General features: G+C 46.7%; 2 protein-coding genes across 11 annotated transcripts in view; both read left to right on the top strand.

Annotated features, from left to right (window-relative positions):
• The window catches only part of ITGB5 (integrin subunit beta 5), a 64,720-nt gene extending 60,220 nt beyond the window's left edge, over positions 1–4,500 (top strand). For all 10 annotated transcript variants that reach the window (XM_086897902.1, XM_086897900.1, XM_086897898.1 and 7 more), the window contains 3 exons: positions 1,938–2,054; positions 3,202–3,368; positions 3,916–4,500. In XM_086897902.1, coding sequence (XP_086754028.1) covers positions 1,938–2,054; positions 3,202–3,368; positions 3,916–4,011 — 380 coding nt within the window. In that variant the 3' untranslated portion in view covers positions 4,012–4,500. The remainder of the gene's footprint in view (positions 1–1,937; positions 2,055–3,201; positions 3,369–3,915) is intronic.
• A 3,188-nt stretch (positions 4,501–7,688) lies between these two features.
• Positions 7,689–13,993, top strand: LOC147652279 (uncharacterized). Its single transcript, XM_086897905.1, has one exon. The coding sequence runs from the start codon at positions 9,921–9,923 to the stop codon at positions 11,628–11,630; it is 1,710 nt and encodes a 569-aa protein (XP_086754031.1). The 5' UTR covers positions 7,689–9,920; the 3' UTR covers positions 11,631–13,993.
• The last annotated feature ends 2,899 nt before the right edge of the window (positions 13,994–16,892 follow it).

The raw sequence follows: 16,892 nt of genomic DNA, 5'->3' as shown, positions 1-16,892 counted from the left end.
CACAGCCTCAAACACCCCAGCTGCTTTTTGACTCTGGAAATGACAGTCAGGGCTTCAAAGCTTTGTAGAGCAGAGGCTCTGTCATTGGACTCATGAGCCAGAATGCTGCCTCAAGGGAGGCTTGTATGCCTTGCTTTGGACTCTGCAGGATCTCCTTCACTTCTGCAGTATTACCTTGGCATTCCTGACAGTTCCAGAGAGGAGCTTTCAGTGTGAGAGGAGTGTGACAGGTCCTGCTCCAAGCTGAACCTGGCAGCAGCACACATCAGTGGACCTGAAAACTCAATGGAGCCTTCACACCTCTCTCTGTTGACATCTGATCTCTGAAACCTAGGAAAGATCAACAGAAATCATTACTATTGAGACTTAGATCACTGTATCTTTTACTGAAATAATGGTGCAAGGATGGGAGTGAAAGCAGCTAGAGCTGCAGGAACTAAGATCTGCTGCTCAACTCAAAAGGGCATTAATCAAGAAACATGGAAGTATTATCTCTATTAATCTAATCAGTACTTTGCTTTGTAACAATCAGCACTTTTCCATGCTTTGCTACCGCTCTGTAGATAGAGCAGGTTTTCTGGTCCCAGGGTAGGAACAGCTGAGGTTTGTCCACACCAGGAACGTGTCAGGACTCACCAGAGGGGCAGCTGCATCTGAGCTCAGCTGTTGAAATGGGGGGTATTAATCTTTTAATTGGATACAGGTCAAAAGCATTGAAAGGAAAAACAAACAGACAGGAGAGAGCTAAGGGGCTGGCATAGCAGTGGCCATTAATGTGATAATTTTTCAGCATGACAGGCATGGATACAAGAGCTGTGGAAAGCTAATTCCAGGTGCCTAAGACAAGGTCATGCATGTCTTCCAGCCGACAGCACTGGCTCCCCAAATTCCTCTCCCATGAAACTCTCAGCCCTTGCAGGCTTGCAGTTGTGCTCCTGTCCCAGCCAGAGATGCTTCCCCAACTCTCTCCAGTCACTGTCCCTGTAATATCACCCCTTAGGCTAGATCTGCAAACTTTAGGTGTTGGCTTTGCTCAATCTTAAATTGTTTCTGTGAAGCAGCCTTCCTCAGGCAGCACCTCACAGCGACCAGGCTCTGTCCGGTGCTATGGTGTGTCAGACACAAACACACAGTGCATGGTCCCAGGAATGAAAATCCTCTCATTTCTTGCAACTCCCACATCTACACATCATCCTTTCAACCAACTCCTCCCTTCCCCCTCCCTTACTCCTCCCCTTTTCCATTTTCCTTTTTTATCTCACTCTTTAAAAACAAACTTCTCTGCCGTTTCCGGAGCTGGAACCATTCGGTACAGCTGGAGCACAAGCTGGCCATGGGCTGCTGCTGCTGCTGCTGGCCCTGAGTCGGTGCCCCTTGTTTTCCCTTTCCCTTCCCTTCCACTCTTCAAGAAATTTAGCAAATTAAGAAGGAAACGCCATTTTTGGCCAAAGCAGACTTGCATGAAGAAAAAATGTGTGTGTGTGAGGTTGAGTCTGTTTGCTATGTGGTGTTTGCCAAGTGCCACATTTTCTCAAGCAGTAAATCTGGACACTGCTCAGTTACAATTTGTATGAGTTGTGATCAAACTGTGCTGCTTTCCAGGCTTACTCCCCATTCCTTTGCTCCCAGGCATCCCTGGAAAGCTCTGCTTATCTTTCAGGGGAGAGATGTGCTAATTCCTAATACTAAACCTGCCAGCTAAGTCAACCAAGTGCTGTATTGCAGCTTGAGACTTAGCCTATTAGACACAGTGACTAGTTCAGAATCAGGGAACCCATATCTTTGCAAGTTGTTAGGGGGGGATTATGTTAAAAAATAGAAGGTGTTGGAAGCATTTATTTGAAAAACTAGGGTGCAAAAGTTCTGCAGTATTTAGGATTTTTTAAAAATATATAAAAACTTATAGAAAATCCTGTGATTCTTGTGTCTGGTTCCAGAAACGGATGACCCCAATGCAATCCTCTGTGCTTACCCAGTGAACAACTGTGTCATGAAGTTCACCTACTTGGAGCTTCCCAGTGGGAAATCCAACCTCACTGTCCTCAAGGAGCCAGGTTGGCACCCCCTTGGGTTTCTTTTTTGACAGCACTGTGTGACAGAGATGATGAGCTGCTGGGGAGCCTGATGGGTTGCAGAAAGGCTGGCTGCATGTGTGAGCAGATAAGCCAGGGTGATTTAAACTGAAGTGTTTCACTGTGATGAAACCCAGTTCCAAATGCTCCTAATTTAGTAAAAAAGAGCTGTGAGAGTAAACCTTGCACCTGAGCCATCAGCATTGCCAGCAAGTGGCTGAAGAGCTTTAGGAGGCTGAATTAAATGGAGCCTATTTAAGTTAGAAAGAAGCAGGCACAAAGCATGCTTGATTTGGAGATAAAGTCTCTGGGAGCAAAAACATCAAAAGAGGACACCTGGCGTGGCTGTCAGTTAAGTCAGGATATTGGGAAAGCCCTGCACCACCTAAGGATTTCCACACTGCCAGAGAGCTCTGATGCAGACAGTGTGGGGGCTGGGTGTCCCTTCTCCCCTCCCCTGTTCCCTGCACAGGCTGTGCAGACAGCTGTGCTTCCTGGCATTATTTTAATCATATGCAATGCAGTTGCTCAAAGAAAACCCCTTGTGGTGTTGCAGGACAAGCTGGCAAGCATCCAGCAGTAGCTTCTTGTGATCTGCTCTGGTCCTCTGAGGCATGGGCCAATATGGGAAAGACTGAGATTCCTCATGTTCTATTTCAATTGTGCTGCAGCTTGCACTTAATTGAAAGACCAGTTGATTAGCTGACAGTTAATGTCCTTATTTAAAGTCTGTAGTGATCACCTGTCTCTGTGTGGGAGGAGCTGAGCTGGCTTTTGCCAGAGGCACCTTAATGTCCCACATGGGTGACCTGGCATTAAAACACTGCGTCACTGTTGGACAGTGGCACTGCAGCCCTACAACGTGACATGCTAGCTCTAGTGACATCCATGAGAGGTGTCCCTTTGACCTGCCTCTAGCCAGGAATTTATTTAATAAAAAACAAACAAACAAAAAAAAAAACCCAGTTTGATTTCAGAGGGGACTGTTGCTTTTTTTAATTTAGCCACTGCTGCTAGTGCTGCCTGAGGTCACTTGCTCAGAGGCTGCAGTCCAAGTTATTACATCCCGGTATCCTGATCCGGGATACACTCACACCAGAGCTAATTAGCTTTTCTCCCTCACTGCCAGCCTGCAGCTCAGCCCCCAGTGCTGTGACCATCGTGCTGGCAGTGATTGGCAGCGTGGTGCTGATCGGCATCATCCTGCTGGCGCTCTGGAAGCTGCTGGTTACCATTCACGACAGGCGGGAGTTCGACCGGTTCCAGAGTGAACGTTCTCGCGCCAGATATGAAATGGTGAGCCTGGGCTGGGGGTGCTGCTGGTGTATGGGGGGGTAATTAGGATGCTCTGGCAGCAACCAGCTCTGCAGTGATGGAGAAGGGTGGCAGGTACTAAGGATGCAGGTGTTCATGCCCTGTGGTGCCTTCAGGGTCCAGCATCTTGCACGGCCTTCTCCTAGGCAAGTTATAAATGCTTAGCACATCTGTACTCAGCCTTTGGTTTCATCATCTATTTCCAAGCAGAGCTGGAGGCTGAAGGGGAGACTGTGGTGGCAGCCACATTGGTCAGGTCTGTGAGGGAGCCCTTCTGGGAGGCTTTGGGTGGAGATGCATTGGAGATGCATTTTGGGTGGAGGCATTGGAGGGCAGTGCCTCTGCCTGCGGGCAGGATGGAAAGTGAGTCTGATGGACAGCTTTGGATAAACAACACTGCTTTTGGATCCAAATGTTCAGTTAACTCAAAGCCAAACACAGTGCTGTCACCAAACTAATTGTTATGTTTTTACCATGACACAGACTTTGTTCCTCATCTTTGTTCTTTTGTCTGCTCCTTTCTCCAAAGGCATCCAATCCTCTCTACCGAAAGCCGATTTCCACGCATAACGTAGAGTTCACGTTCAACAAGCTCAACAAATCTTACAATGGTACAGTTGACTGAAGGGGTCTCAGTGCCTGGCACTGCCATGGACAATTGCTTCAATGGCCGGGCTGCTTCCCCACTTGAAGATGGGATTCTCTTCAGGGGCGAGAATCCCTTACGACGGGACTGGTCGATGACCAAAGCCTGTTATTTGCACAGTAAGGAGAAAGGTCTGGTTCATTCTGGAGGCACAGACATGAGGGCAGGACGCCTGCCTGTGTTGATGGACTCTGAGCCGTGTGCATCTCCATACCCCAGCTTTCCAGATGTATTAAACCTGCCAACTAAGTGAACCAAGTGCCATATTGCAGCTTTAGACATATCCCGTTAGAAAAGGTGACTAGGTCAAAAATCAGGGGAACCCACTCCATCACAAGTTGTTAGGGGGGAATTAGCTTGAAAACAGGGTCTTGGAACCATATGTGTAAAAATTAGGATAAAAAAGCTCTGCAGTCTTTAGGATTTTTTTTATATAAACCCGAAAATAAAACAGTTGTGCATATATGATGCTGTGAGTAGAGTTGATTGTTTCTTTACTGAGCCCCCCCACCAGAGCTGGAGCTTGCTCCTCCTGCCAGCAGCAGTGGTGCTGCTTGATGGATTTATTAATAGAGTCTTATCAGTCAAAGCATGGCTATAAAACATGGAGCTGGAGCTGCAGGGACTGCCACAGAAGTTGTGTTGATTTAATACACTGGTGTTGACCTGGGGCAGGGAGTGCCTCAGGGAGCTCCTGCTCTGAGCCAATGGTGTTAAACAGATTGGAAATTGGTGGGAGCCCAATGAAAAGGGAGTTTAGCCTGAGGAAATTAATACAAACACCCATTCCTTACGATGTGCAAGTAGGAGTCCAGCCCGGGTGGCTACAGGAGGGCAGCTGGGAGCACACAGCAGCTCATCCACTGCTGACTTTTTACCAGAGGGCTGTTGCTGTGAGGTCCAGTGGAGCCCAGCTGGAAACACAGGGGAGCCCCGAGCTTTTGGCTGGAAAGGGAGCTGGATAAAGACCAGTGTTGTTGCTTCACAACATATCTTTTGCTTTGGGTTGTTTTTTTTTGTTTGTTTGTTTTTGTTTTTTTTTTTTAATTTTTCCCCCAAAACCATTCCCCCAGCCCTGTCTGTTTTCCTCTGGAGCTGGGGTTTGGGTTACCCTGCTGACAGCTGTAGCTTTAAACCCACACAGACAGGGCTGCAGCCGCTGCAGGAGAGAGAAGCTGGAGCAGTTGCTACTGCCTGGATTTTTTTTTTCTTCTTTTTTTTTAAATTTCTTTTTTTCTTGTCTCTTCACCCTGAACAGATCATGGAATAGTCAGATGAAGGAAGCTTGCCAGGGAAAAGCAAAAACAAATGGTGTTCATTGTTTTGACTTGCTCTTCTCATTGGAAAAGGGCCATGGGCCCATCCTTCCGGATTTTTTTTTATGTGTTTTTGCCTCTATAAACAGAAGCTCTTATTTGTTCAGTAAAAACAGCTCTCCTTCAAGAACTTTATGGCCCACCCCCTCCTACAAGCAGCCCTGAAGAAATGCAGCAGACTATACTAAAAATATCTCAGAACTGAGATTTTTAGGAGGGCAGCAAGTGGCGGCATCGGTGCTGATCAGGTGGAGTAAAAAACTCAAAACCTCAGGCAAATGGAATCTATACCATCTTCCCACCTGATTCCACTAGATCTGCCCTAGCAGGGGAGGAGGGTGCACACACCCATCTGAAAACAAGTGCAGGGGCAGGCTCTGGTGAAATGCTGCCTTCGTGTAACCCACCATGGGTGGGCTGGAGGCTGCGCCTCCTTCCCGCAGCACCACCAGCAGCAGGACAGGCCTGAGTACTGCACAGGGGCAGCTCTTCAAAGCTCCACCTCTCCTACACAATAATGAAGTCCAGGCTGAAGTTTGCAGGCTGAGAAATTGCATTTTGAATACCTGGGACTAGCCCTGCCACCTGGAAAGGAGCATCCATGGGGCAAATTTGGGGGTTGTGGTCATCCCACTGCCACGTGCCGAGATGGCAAGAGAGATTTCATCACTGACACAAAAATAAAAATGGAAAGCAGTCAGAAAATAATCAGCCTAAGGAGACAGAGCAAGTTTTAGCTTGGTTCACGTGGCTGCCTCATGCAATTCACACTGCCTCAGGCACGGAAAGGGGGAGCAGGAAGGAAAGCCCAGGGAAAGGAAGGGCAGGAATGCCTTAAACCAGCTTTGCCACCCAAAGCAGCAAATGCTGTGAATACAGTCCTGCTTCAGTTAATTTGTGAGGAGTTTAAAAACAAATCCACCCCTTTGCACTCTGAAAGGAGAGGCACAGGCAGTGCCCCCCTGCCACCCTTTCCCTTGCACTCTTGCAGATTACCTTTGTGCTGTGGCATTTCCCACAACACTGGGTTAGGGCTGAGAGACTGGGCAATGCAGGCAGTTGTAGGGAGCCAAGATTTGACTCATTGCTAAGGGGTGGTTTGGGCAGGGAGAGTGGAAAAAAGCAGAGAAAAGGCTTGGGGACTGGGCTGCAAGTGCCCTCTTTCCCCTGCACAGGGAGACAACTCGGCTCTAAAGCAGACTGGTCTGCAGAGTATTCAGGGTGCAATGTGGGACCAAATAAGCAAGGGAAGGGTGCCACAGGCCTGGTTACTAGGCCAATGTACAAAAAGAAAGGAATAGGGTTGATGTCAGTGCTGCCTGTGGTGCTGCAACAGACAGTGCAGAGCAGCCCCCCAAATTCAGCTTCTCCACGAGGTTACATCTTAAAAAAAGGTAAGGAAGCACTGCTAAGGGTTTGCGTTACTGGGTAAGGAGATCTGCCTTTACCCTTGCAAGGGTAGTGCCAAGCACAGTCATGGGAATGGTGTATTTCAGTCAGCAGCAGCTTATTTGTGTCTGTAAATACATGCAGCCTGACCACAGCTAGCATTCCTGAATGAAAGCTCCAGCTGAAGGCATCAACGGGTCAAATATGACGGAAAAATGTCAATGCTTGTCTAGCCAAGCTGGAATCCGGATGCCCTTGCAACATCATCTCCTCCTGTTTCTCCAGCCACAACTGACTGCTGCTGCTGCAGGGTTGCTGGGGCTCACCACTGCCTTTTCCCTCTGCTGCTGGTCTGGGGGAGGAGACAGCATCATTCCTTGGGAAAAGTCAAGGCCAATGGCAGCAATATTTGTTTTGTTAATTGTGGAGATGCAGAACTGTTACACAAGCCTGAGTGAAGCATGCTTGCCTGCATCCTCATTGCCCTTTACAGTGGACTAAGAAGGTGCTCAGCAGCTGAAGGCAAAGCCCAGGCTCTGGAAGATGAATGCTCCACACTCTTGAACTTACTTAACCTTGCGTTTCTCCAGCCAAGTGAAAAGCCAAGGAGCTACGATGTTGAGAGAAAAATCACTAAGCTGCCTGCAGGAAATGCCACAGTGAGGTAACTCACTGCATCTGCAGCCCAGCAATGTATTCCAGCACCATCTCCATACCTGAACACACAAACTGGAATTGGCTGCTGTTCTCCTCTCCACTCCCAGCCTGCAAAAGTCAAAACTAGACAGCAGAGACACAGGAGTTAATTTCATCCCGTCCCTTTCTGCATGCCCACTAGATTATGCTGGTGTCCACTGGATACAGCCCATCAGAAACTTGTCCATTCAGCTGCCACGACCCAGGATCACCAATCTGTGTGAGGGCAAAGGTTGCAACCATGGGTTTGGGGGACCCTGTCATGCACAAGGACATGGAGGCTTTATTTCCTGAATTACTTTATTGCATTTTAATACAAGTCACCACTATCAAAGTGAGCATACTGATGATTAGCAAATAACTACTGTTACAAATAACTACTGTAAGGCTGTTGTGGTTTAACCCCAGCTGACAACTCAGCCCCTCACAGCCACTCTCTCACTCTGTCACGGTGGGATAGGGGAGAGAATCGGAAGAGTAAAAAAGTGAGAAAATGTGGGTCAAGATAAAAGCAGTTCAATAAGTAAAGCCACAGCTGCATGCAAGCAAAGCAAAACAAGGTATTAATTCCTTCAGAGTCTGACTAACAGGTGTTCAGCCAGTCCCAAGAAAACTGAGCTCCTTCACGCCTAACTTGGGAAGACAAGCACCATGACTGTGAACATACCCTCCTTCCTTCTTCCCCCAGTTCTATGTGCTGAGCATGATGCCATATGCTCTGGGTTGTCCCTGTGGTCAGGACTGTCCTGGCTGTGTCCCCTCACAACTCCTTGTGCACCCCCAGCATCCTCACTGGTGGGGTTTGGGGGAGGAGCAGAAAAGGCCTTGGATTGTGTAAACTCTGCTCAGCTGTAACTAAAATGTCTCTGTATTATCAACACTGTTCCCAGTAAAAATCCAAATTGTGCTAGCTGCTCTGAAAAAAGATTAACTCTATCCTAGCCAAAGCCAGCTCAAGCAAATATATATTTCAACAGCAGCAGAAATCAATATTAGCAGTAAGGAATATTAGTAGCAAGTCTGTATTTCAATTTCACAAGTCACCATAAAGTTACTTAAAAAGCGGCAAAAATAATGACCAGTAATTGTTGTTTAGGACAAGAGGAAATGGGTTCAACTTGCACCAGGGGAGGTTTAGATTGGATATTAAGAAAAGTTTCTTCGCTAAAAGGGTTGTCAAGTTTTGGAACAGGATGCCCAGAGAAGTGATGGAGTCAACAAACCTGGAGGTGTTTAAAAGGCAAGTAGATGTAGCACTTTGGAATGCGGTTTAGAGGTGGACTTGTCAGTGCTGGGGTAACACTGGGGTTTGATGATCATAAGGGTTTTCTCAAACCTAAATGATTCTTTGGTTTTATGATTCTAATCTAACCCTTTCTTGGAGTGAAGAGGTTATGATTAACTGCAGGTATTTGAAAAACAGACAGTGTGCTCAGAAAGGCAGCAACCTTCCTTTTGTGCTTTCAGTTCCTAAGGTTATTGGATGGCAGCACAGACTAAAAATATAGACACGATGATTCTGAAGGTCTTTTCCAACCTAAATGATTCTGTGATTATATGCGTGCCAGTATATATATCTCTGTGTGTGCATATATATGTGTGTATGTGTATGTGTACGTGTGCACATACATATATAAAATTTTAAAATAAACTGTTGCTGGTACCATGTGCTTGTCAAACCCATCCCAGGAGTGGGGGCAGCTGACAATGGCCACAGTATCACTTGGACAATGTGTTGGGTCTGACTGAGACAGAGCTTGTTTTCCCTTAGCAGCTCTCACTGTGCTGTGCTTTGCAGTGGGAGCTGGAAAGGTGTTGATAACACACCAGGGCTTTGGCTACTGCTCAGCAGACCTGTCCCTCTGACATTGCCCCCCCATCAAGGGGCTGGGAGTGGGCAAGATCCTGGGAGGGGACACAAGCAGACCAGCTGACCCAAATTAGCCAAAGGGATATTCCATACCGTATGATGTCAGCTCAGCTATAAAAGCTAAGGGAGGGAGGAGGAACAGGGAGGCATTTGTTACTCTACAATGTTTGCCTTCTGGAGCAACCACTCCACATGCTGAAGCCCTGCTTCCTGGGAAATGACTGAACCTGGCTCGCTGATGGGAAGTAGAGATTGACCTTTTCCCTTTGCTTGTGCGCGCGCAAACTTTCAATTTTCTTTTTTATGCTTTAGTAAACTTCCTTATCTCAACCTACAAGCTGTTTTCCATCTTATTCTCTCCTGTGTCACACTGGGAAGAGCAGCAATAGGGTGGTTCAGTGGGCACCTGGTGCCTGGCCAAGATCAGCACACTACGGTCGTTTTTGGCACCCAGACGTGGGGTGAGATAAAGGCAGTTATCTATAGCTATATATCTGTATCTATACTGCATGCTGTAGTAAAAACTAAATCATAGCTATAGAGTAGCAAGCTCTTGTGCAGGACACAGAGTTTGTCAGCTGTGCTGCTTATCTCTTCATTTTGCTGAGTTTGGGAACATGTTAACAAAAACAATGGCTCTGTGCTTTGCTCTTACACTGATGGCCTTGTTATGTGTGGGGAGCTATCTTCTGGGGATGGTGACTGATGTGAATGCTTTTATAATGCAGGCTCCCATGGTCTTTGCTCATCCTTATGTAAGCCGTTTAATACTGTTAATAATATTAGCTAATACTGTTGGCATGCTATGGAGTTCATGGAATCTGGCATCATCCTGGGGTAGGAGAAAACAAACTTTAGGTGAGGAGATATTGAAAGATGCCCTGAGGCATACAGTTCCTGGGTGGCAAGGTGCATGGAAAGATTTGGGCAGGTTCCTAGGGCGGTTATCACCTCCCATTGCCTGGGACTTTACACCTGAACAGGTAATCAACCCTGACAAACTGACCCGACAACTGATAGAAGGGTGTCTTGCCCACCCCACTGAACACCAGCAGCTTCTTGCCCTGTACTGGGGCCTGGCCTGTGCCTACCGAGCCACTGTTCAGTACTCTCAGAGGACTGTGGTTGAGGCAGGAACCCAAACTGCATTTGAGGACACAATGGCTGAGCCAGAGAGTCAAACCATAGCAGCTGCAGTAACTGCCCCAGAAGTGAAAGCGAAAAAATGGAAAACACAAGTTACACACCCTCAACATCAATTAGTAAGGGAGGAAGAAGAGGAAGAAGAAGAAGAAGGGGAAGTAACAGTAGTAAAGGAGGAGTTAGATCAAGAGGCAGGTCCTTCAACAAAGAAATCAAAAGGAGTGAGGCAAACCAAACAGGAAACCGAAGTTACTCGGTCCCTGACCTCATCAGAACTTCGAGACTTGCGAAAAGATTACAGCCGCCAGCCAGGTGAGCCAATTTCTGCCTGGCTGCTTCGATGCTGGGATAACGGGGCTGGCAGACAGCAGTTAGAAGGTCATGAAGCCCAACAGCTGGGATCCCTTGCTAAAGATCGGGAAATTGAAAGAGGAATTGGAAAAGAAGGAGCAATTTGCAGCCTCTGGAGACGGCTCCTCTCAAGCGTGAGGGCAAGATACCCATTTAAGGAAGATCTGGTGAACTCCCCAGGGAAGTGGACCACTGCAGATGAAGGTATCCAGCACCTGAGAGAATTAGCAGTGCTGGAAATCATCTATAGTGATCTAAAAAGTGACAGGGTCCCTGAAGATCCAGAGGATGCCCCATGCACAATGGCCATGTGGAGGAAGGTGGTTCAAAGCGCCCCTGCATCCTATTCCAGCAGCTTGGTATCACTGTACCACCCACAGATGGATACACCAACCATAGAGATGGCATCCTCCTGGCTCCGAAATGTGGAAGAAACTCTGGGCTCTTCCTCATCCCTACAAGCTAGCAGCCCAAGAGGCAGCCCAAGAGATCGGTCCTCTCCTTCCCCAGTCAGAGGGAAGGGAAGCCCCAAGCGCAGGCCCCGTGGTGAGCTCTGGTTCTTTCTGCGTGACCAGGGGGAGGACATGAGGAAGTGGGTAGGTGAACCCACCTTTAAGCTGGAAGCCCGTGTCCGTGAACTGAGAGGGAAGAAAGCTGTTAAAGGGTCACCCAAGAAGACTGCCAGTGCAGTTGCCACAGAGAGACAAGACGGCAATCAGCGATTTCCCAGACATAAAAGAACTAAAATTGCTTCTTTTCACCCTGATGAGGGAACTTCTGATCTGGCATTGCAAAGGTCAGATAGTGAATACTCTGACCAGGAACAGGAATAGAGGGTCCTTGCCTCCTGCCAGGAAGGGAAAAGGAATGACCGGGTATACTGGACTGTGTGGGTTTGATGGCCTGGCACATCAGATCCACAGAAGTGTAAAGCTTTAGTAGATACCAGTGCACATTGTACATTGATGCCATCAATGCACAGGAGTGCAGAATCCATCTGGATCTTTGGAGTGACAGGGGGATGCCAGGAATTTTCAGTATTAGAGGCCAAGGTGAGCTAAACAGGGAAGAAGTGGGAAAAGCACCCACTGTGCTCAGAAGCCCCTTGTATCCTTGGCATTGACCAGATACTTCAAGGATCCAAAAGGGTATTGGTGGGCTTTTAGTGTAGCTACAGTAAATACAGAGAAGATCAAACAGTTACCCACCCTGCCTGGCCTCTCAGAAGATCCCTTCATTGTAGAATTGCCACAGGTTGAATGAAGAGCAGCAAGTACCAATTGCTACCAGGACTGCACCAGCAACAGTATCTTACTAACCAGGACTCTGTAACCCCCACCCATGAACTCCCCATCCATTAGTCTTGGAGAGCCAAGGAGTGATCAGCAGGACTTGCTCACCTTTTAACGGCCCCATATGGCCAGTGTGAAAGTGTGATGGGGAATGGGGGCTGACAGTGGACTATCGGGGCCTGGATGAAGTCACACCACCTGCGAGTGCTGCTTTACCAGACATGCTGGAACTTCAGTATGAGCTGGAGTCAAAGGCAGCCAAGTGGTGGCACACAGGTCACACACGAACGAGAAACGTGCTGCAATCAAGTGCACCACACCAGTGCAGTCTCCTTGGAAGAGAGGGCAGTGGCTGGGGTTCCAGGATGGAGGCCTGGAAAATTGACCACATTGGGCCATTGCCACAAACATGCCCAGGCAGGAGGTACATCCTCACCATGGCAGAGGCAACAACTGGCTGGCTGGAGACATCCCCTGTGAACCATTGCCACTGCTTGAGAGACCTTGAGATCCCCAGCCTTGAGGGACAGATTTTGAGGCAACATGGTACTACAGAGGGAATTGAATTAGATAATGGGGCTCACTTTAAAAATAACCTCATAAACCGTTGGGCAAAGAAACATGGCATTGAGTGCACATGTCACATCCCTTATTACTCACAGGCCCCTGGGAAGATTGAAAGTTATAATGGACTGCTGAAAACTATGTAAAGAGTGTAAGGTAACGGGGCATGGAAGCGCTGGGATGCAAATTTAGCAGAAGCCATTTGGCTGGTCAACACTAGGGGATCTGGTAACCGCCCTGGTCCTGCCCAAACTGAACCCCTACACACTGTGGGAGGAGATAAGGTCCTTGCACACCCTGGGAAGTGGGAAAGTCAGTCCATTCATTGGATTGTCTTTGTCTGATGACCTGGGTGTCTTTGGTGGGTGGTGAAGAAGGATGGGGAGACCTGGTGTGTACCTCAAGGACACTTAACCTTGGAGGAAAAATAATCTGTGGTGTGAGTTGTATGTTGCAGGAAGTAGCAGAAATGACGCGAACCGATGAAGAATGAATTTTGCGAGGAGCGAGGAGAATGCAACGACATTGAGCTGAGCTGGTGTCAGTGCCCAACAAGCAAGTGTGCTACTTCTCCTGTCCTGACCACTCATCCTGATGGAATGGAGCCCAAGTCATGGATCTGGAGGGATGGAGGAAGCCCATGAAATGGGAAAATAATATCCATCATTGAAAGGACAGGGGATAGTAGTTAATGAAAATGTATGTTGTAGATACGATTTAAGGATGTAGTTTAAGTTGTATGTGTGGGCAAGGAGGCATTCCAGTAATGGGAAATAAATACAATGGAACAGGCGGAAGATAAATTATGTGAGATCTGAGTATGACACAAATGGTATGGAATAAGGGGTAAACAGTGTATTAGGTCGGCCTGAGACAGAGTTCATTTTCCCTTAGCAGCTCTCACTGTGCTGTGCTTTGCAGTGGGAGCTGGAAAGGTGTTGATAACACACCAGGGCTTTGGCTACTGCTCAGCAGACCTGTCCCTCTGACATTGCCCCCCCATCAAGGGGCTGGGAGTGGGCAAGATCCTGGGAGGGGACACAAGCAGACCAGCTGACCCAAATTAGCCAAAGGGATATTCCATACCGTATGATGTCAGCTCAGCTATAAAAGCTAAGGGAGGGAGGAGGAACAGGGAGGCATTTGTTACTCTACAATGTTTGCCTTCTGGAGCAACCACTCCACATGCTGAAGCCCTGCTTCCTGGGAAGTGACTGAACCTGGCTCGCTGATGGGAAGTAGAGATTGACCTTTTCCCTTTGCTTGTGCGCACGCAAACTTCTGCTTGTCTTTTTTTTTTATTTTTTTTATGCTTTAGTAAACTGCCTTATCTCAACCTACGAGTTGTTTTCCATCTTATTCTCTCCGGTGTCCTGCTGGGAAGGGGAGAAAGAGAGGCTGGATGGGCACCTGGCACCCAGCCAAGGTCAACCCATTCTGCATCTCGGAACCTGGATCAGCCTGGCATCCCTGGTGAGGGTCTGCTCTGCCGAGGAAACACCATGGAAAACAAAGATTCATGCACATTGGGATGCATCAGAGAAAGAGGCTCCATTTGGGGTAAAAAAATAAGTCCTTTTTATACCACAGAGACATAACCAGGCATAGGCCACCAGCACTTGGAGCAGGCAATAGGTGCTGTTACTTCTATTTTCATCTGGCACAGTCAATAAATGATGATGTAAATGGGACAGAACACAAGCTTGTATTGATTCTGGAAACCTCACAGACCTCTAGTACAGGGTTGAACACTCTGCCTTGATTACCCACAGGGTAATGGTTGTGTTGAAAGTTAAATGTCAGAACTTGAGATGGGAACGCCTAAGGAACAAGATGTGCTGTGGTACAAGTGTCTATCCTCTGTGGTGGAAATCTCAGTGCCACAAAACCAGAACCATCCAGGGGTTAAAATTTGGCCACCAGCTTCACCCAGGTTCATTGTCTTACTCATAGAATGAATTAGTAAAACATGGATTAGAAAAAGAATTCAATTTTGTTAAAATCAGAGTTCCCAAAAGAGGTTATGAACTATACAGCCAAATGCTTGGGTTATAGATGTCCTAATTATCATTAGTACTAAGCCAACTCTGTAGACAACAGCATGTAGAAGTAGGACCAGTGAGATTACAGTGTCTTTGACAATTCATGTTATTAACAATCCATGTAAGATGCCAGAGTCCACTAAAACTGCCTTTTCTACTGCCTTCTCCCAAGCATCCATGACCTGTTTATCACAGATCCATACTTCTGACACCAACTAATGCCACAATCCAGAAGGATTGCTTGGCTCGTGAGTGTGCAAAGATCACAACTGTTTGTAGTGTGTCTGACTCTGTCATGCACAGACACTGAGAATTTATTACCCATTTTCTCTTATTCATTACAGTTTACTACTGTCAAGGCAAGTATAGTTACAGCTGGCAAAACAAATATATCTACTCTACAAATTACTGCCAGAAAGCAAACAGGGATTTCCACAACAGCTGCAATCAATAGTAACATCAAGTCTGTATTTCAGTATTACACAGCCTATGACATACCACCACCTTATGCACAGTTACAGCCTTGCTCTGGCTTCCTCCTGTCCTTAGTCCTGGCCAGCCTTCATCCACAACCCTGCACTTTCACAGCTGGACTGTGGTTCACATCAGCTTATGAGAAAATGCTCAGAGCGCCACATGGGTCATGTAGGAACAGAGAATTGAGGACAAAGCCAACCCAGACACACAGGCAGGGTCACCTCTCCCAGCATGAAAATGCCTGCCAAAGGAGTTGGAGGAAAACCTGAAGCTGGAGCAGACACCAGGCTGAGTTTTAATTTCCTACAGCATTCAAAACTGTACTTGTCACTGTGGTACAGCCTGACCAAGATCCACCAGCATGATTATAAACAAACAAACAAACAAACCATCCAACATGTCTAGCCCATAGCCCAATCACAAGCCTTCCAAAACAGGCCATTCCCTGAGACAGTGACGTCCAAAAGTCAGATCTGAAAACAAACTTCCTCTGGGTGTTTCACATTCCTTTGGTGCTATTCTCTAAATGCAATGTTTGTGTCTCTTACTAAAAAAATCCACAGCAACAGGCTTTCCACATAAACTTAAAGGGAAGTGATTCAGTTATTTTTCTGGGATTAAGTTTCAAATAAATTTTCATAGACTAGGCAGGCTATGGAAACTATAATATGACCTGTCAGTTAACCAATAATAAAGCAACGTTGAGACTGTGGCATACAAATAATACTTTTAAGGACGATGCTGGTTTAACTTGGCTGGTTTTAATTCAGCACAAAGTTTATCAAGATTTTGCAAGAATTTTATGTCTGAGTAAAGCAGTGTACTTATGCAGCTATACTGATTTAAGTGCTCTAGCTGGGTTCTCTAGACAGATACCCAATCTTTGTCTGAGACACAGAGTGGACTTTACACACAAATATCAACAGCTACGTAACAATTCCTTAGTGGTTCCAGCTTGTGCTGGTCTCAGAGTTCTCAGGAATTGCTGCTCAGAAATAGCAGCAAGTCATGCAACTTTCTGTTTCAAGCACTAGCAATGCTTGGCTACAGTCTTATTTCACTAGGAAAAGAGTTATTTCCTTTCACTCCATACTCCATACTCCAGAGTGGGTAAGGATCACAATTTCATATAAATGCCTACTTGCCAGTTAACATTAAACTGAAAATTTTAAATATAGTCTTATGCCTCTACCACAGGCTCGATCAGATCACAGAATGAACTGCAAGAGTTTCAGATTCATATATTATGATGCAAATGAGTTTTGTAAATTGTGACCTAGTTCCCATGTTAGGAACAGTTGGGACCAACAGCAGGGACTGTGAGATGAATGTGAGCAGCAGGGGCAAGCAAGGAAATTAACATTTGTTCTTAATTTGAAATGGATTTTTAATCACTTTCAGGTGCCTCAAAGGAAGTGCACACACTTGTTTACTGTAATCATTCTGACAGAGAATGCATATAGGAGGTAGCAGGTTTTTGTTTTACTAATTGAAATGTCTGTGGCACTGGTGTTACATGAAATGCCAGAACACAGCTCTTTCTGGAGGGCACAAAGAAGGACTGTGACATGAAGTTTCCCAATTGATCCACTCCTCAGAACTTGCTTTGTAAAGAAAGTGAGTTGCACGTACCCTCTAAAAGTGACTAGATATTAGATCCCATTCATCTTTCCAAATCCAGTTGCTATTTTTTAAGCTAGAGGCCTGATAAACTCACTCT

This window comes from Cyanistes caeruleus, chromosome 7 (assembly GCF_971803275.1).
Source record: "Cyanistes caeruleus chromosome 7, bCyaCae1.hap1.1, whole genome shotgun sequence".
Classification (NCBI taxonomy): Eukaryota; Metazoa; Chordata; class Aves; order Passeriformes; family Paridae; genus Cyanistes; species Cyanistes caeruleus.
This window is presented reverse-complemented; position numbering and strand designations above follow the sequence as displayed.

Coding starts and splice junctions, on each gene's coding strand:
- LOC147652279 (XM_086897905.1), top strand. CDS start 9,921: ATGTTAACAAAAACAATGGCTCTGTGCTTTGCTCTTACACTGATGGCC.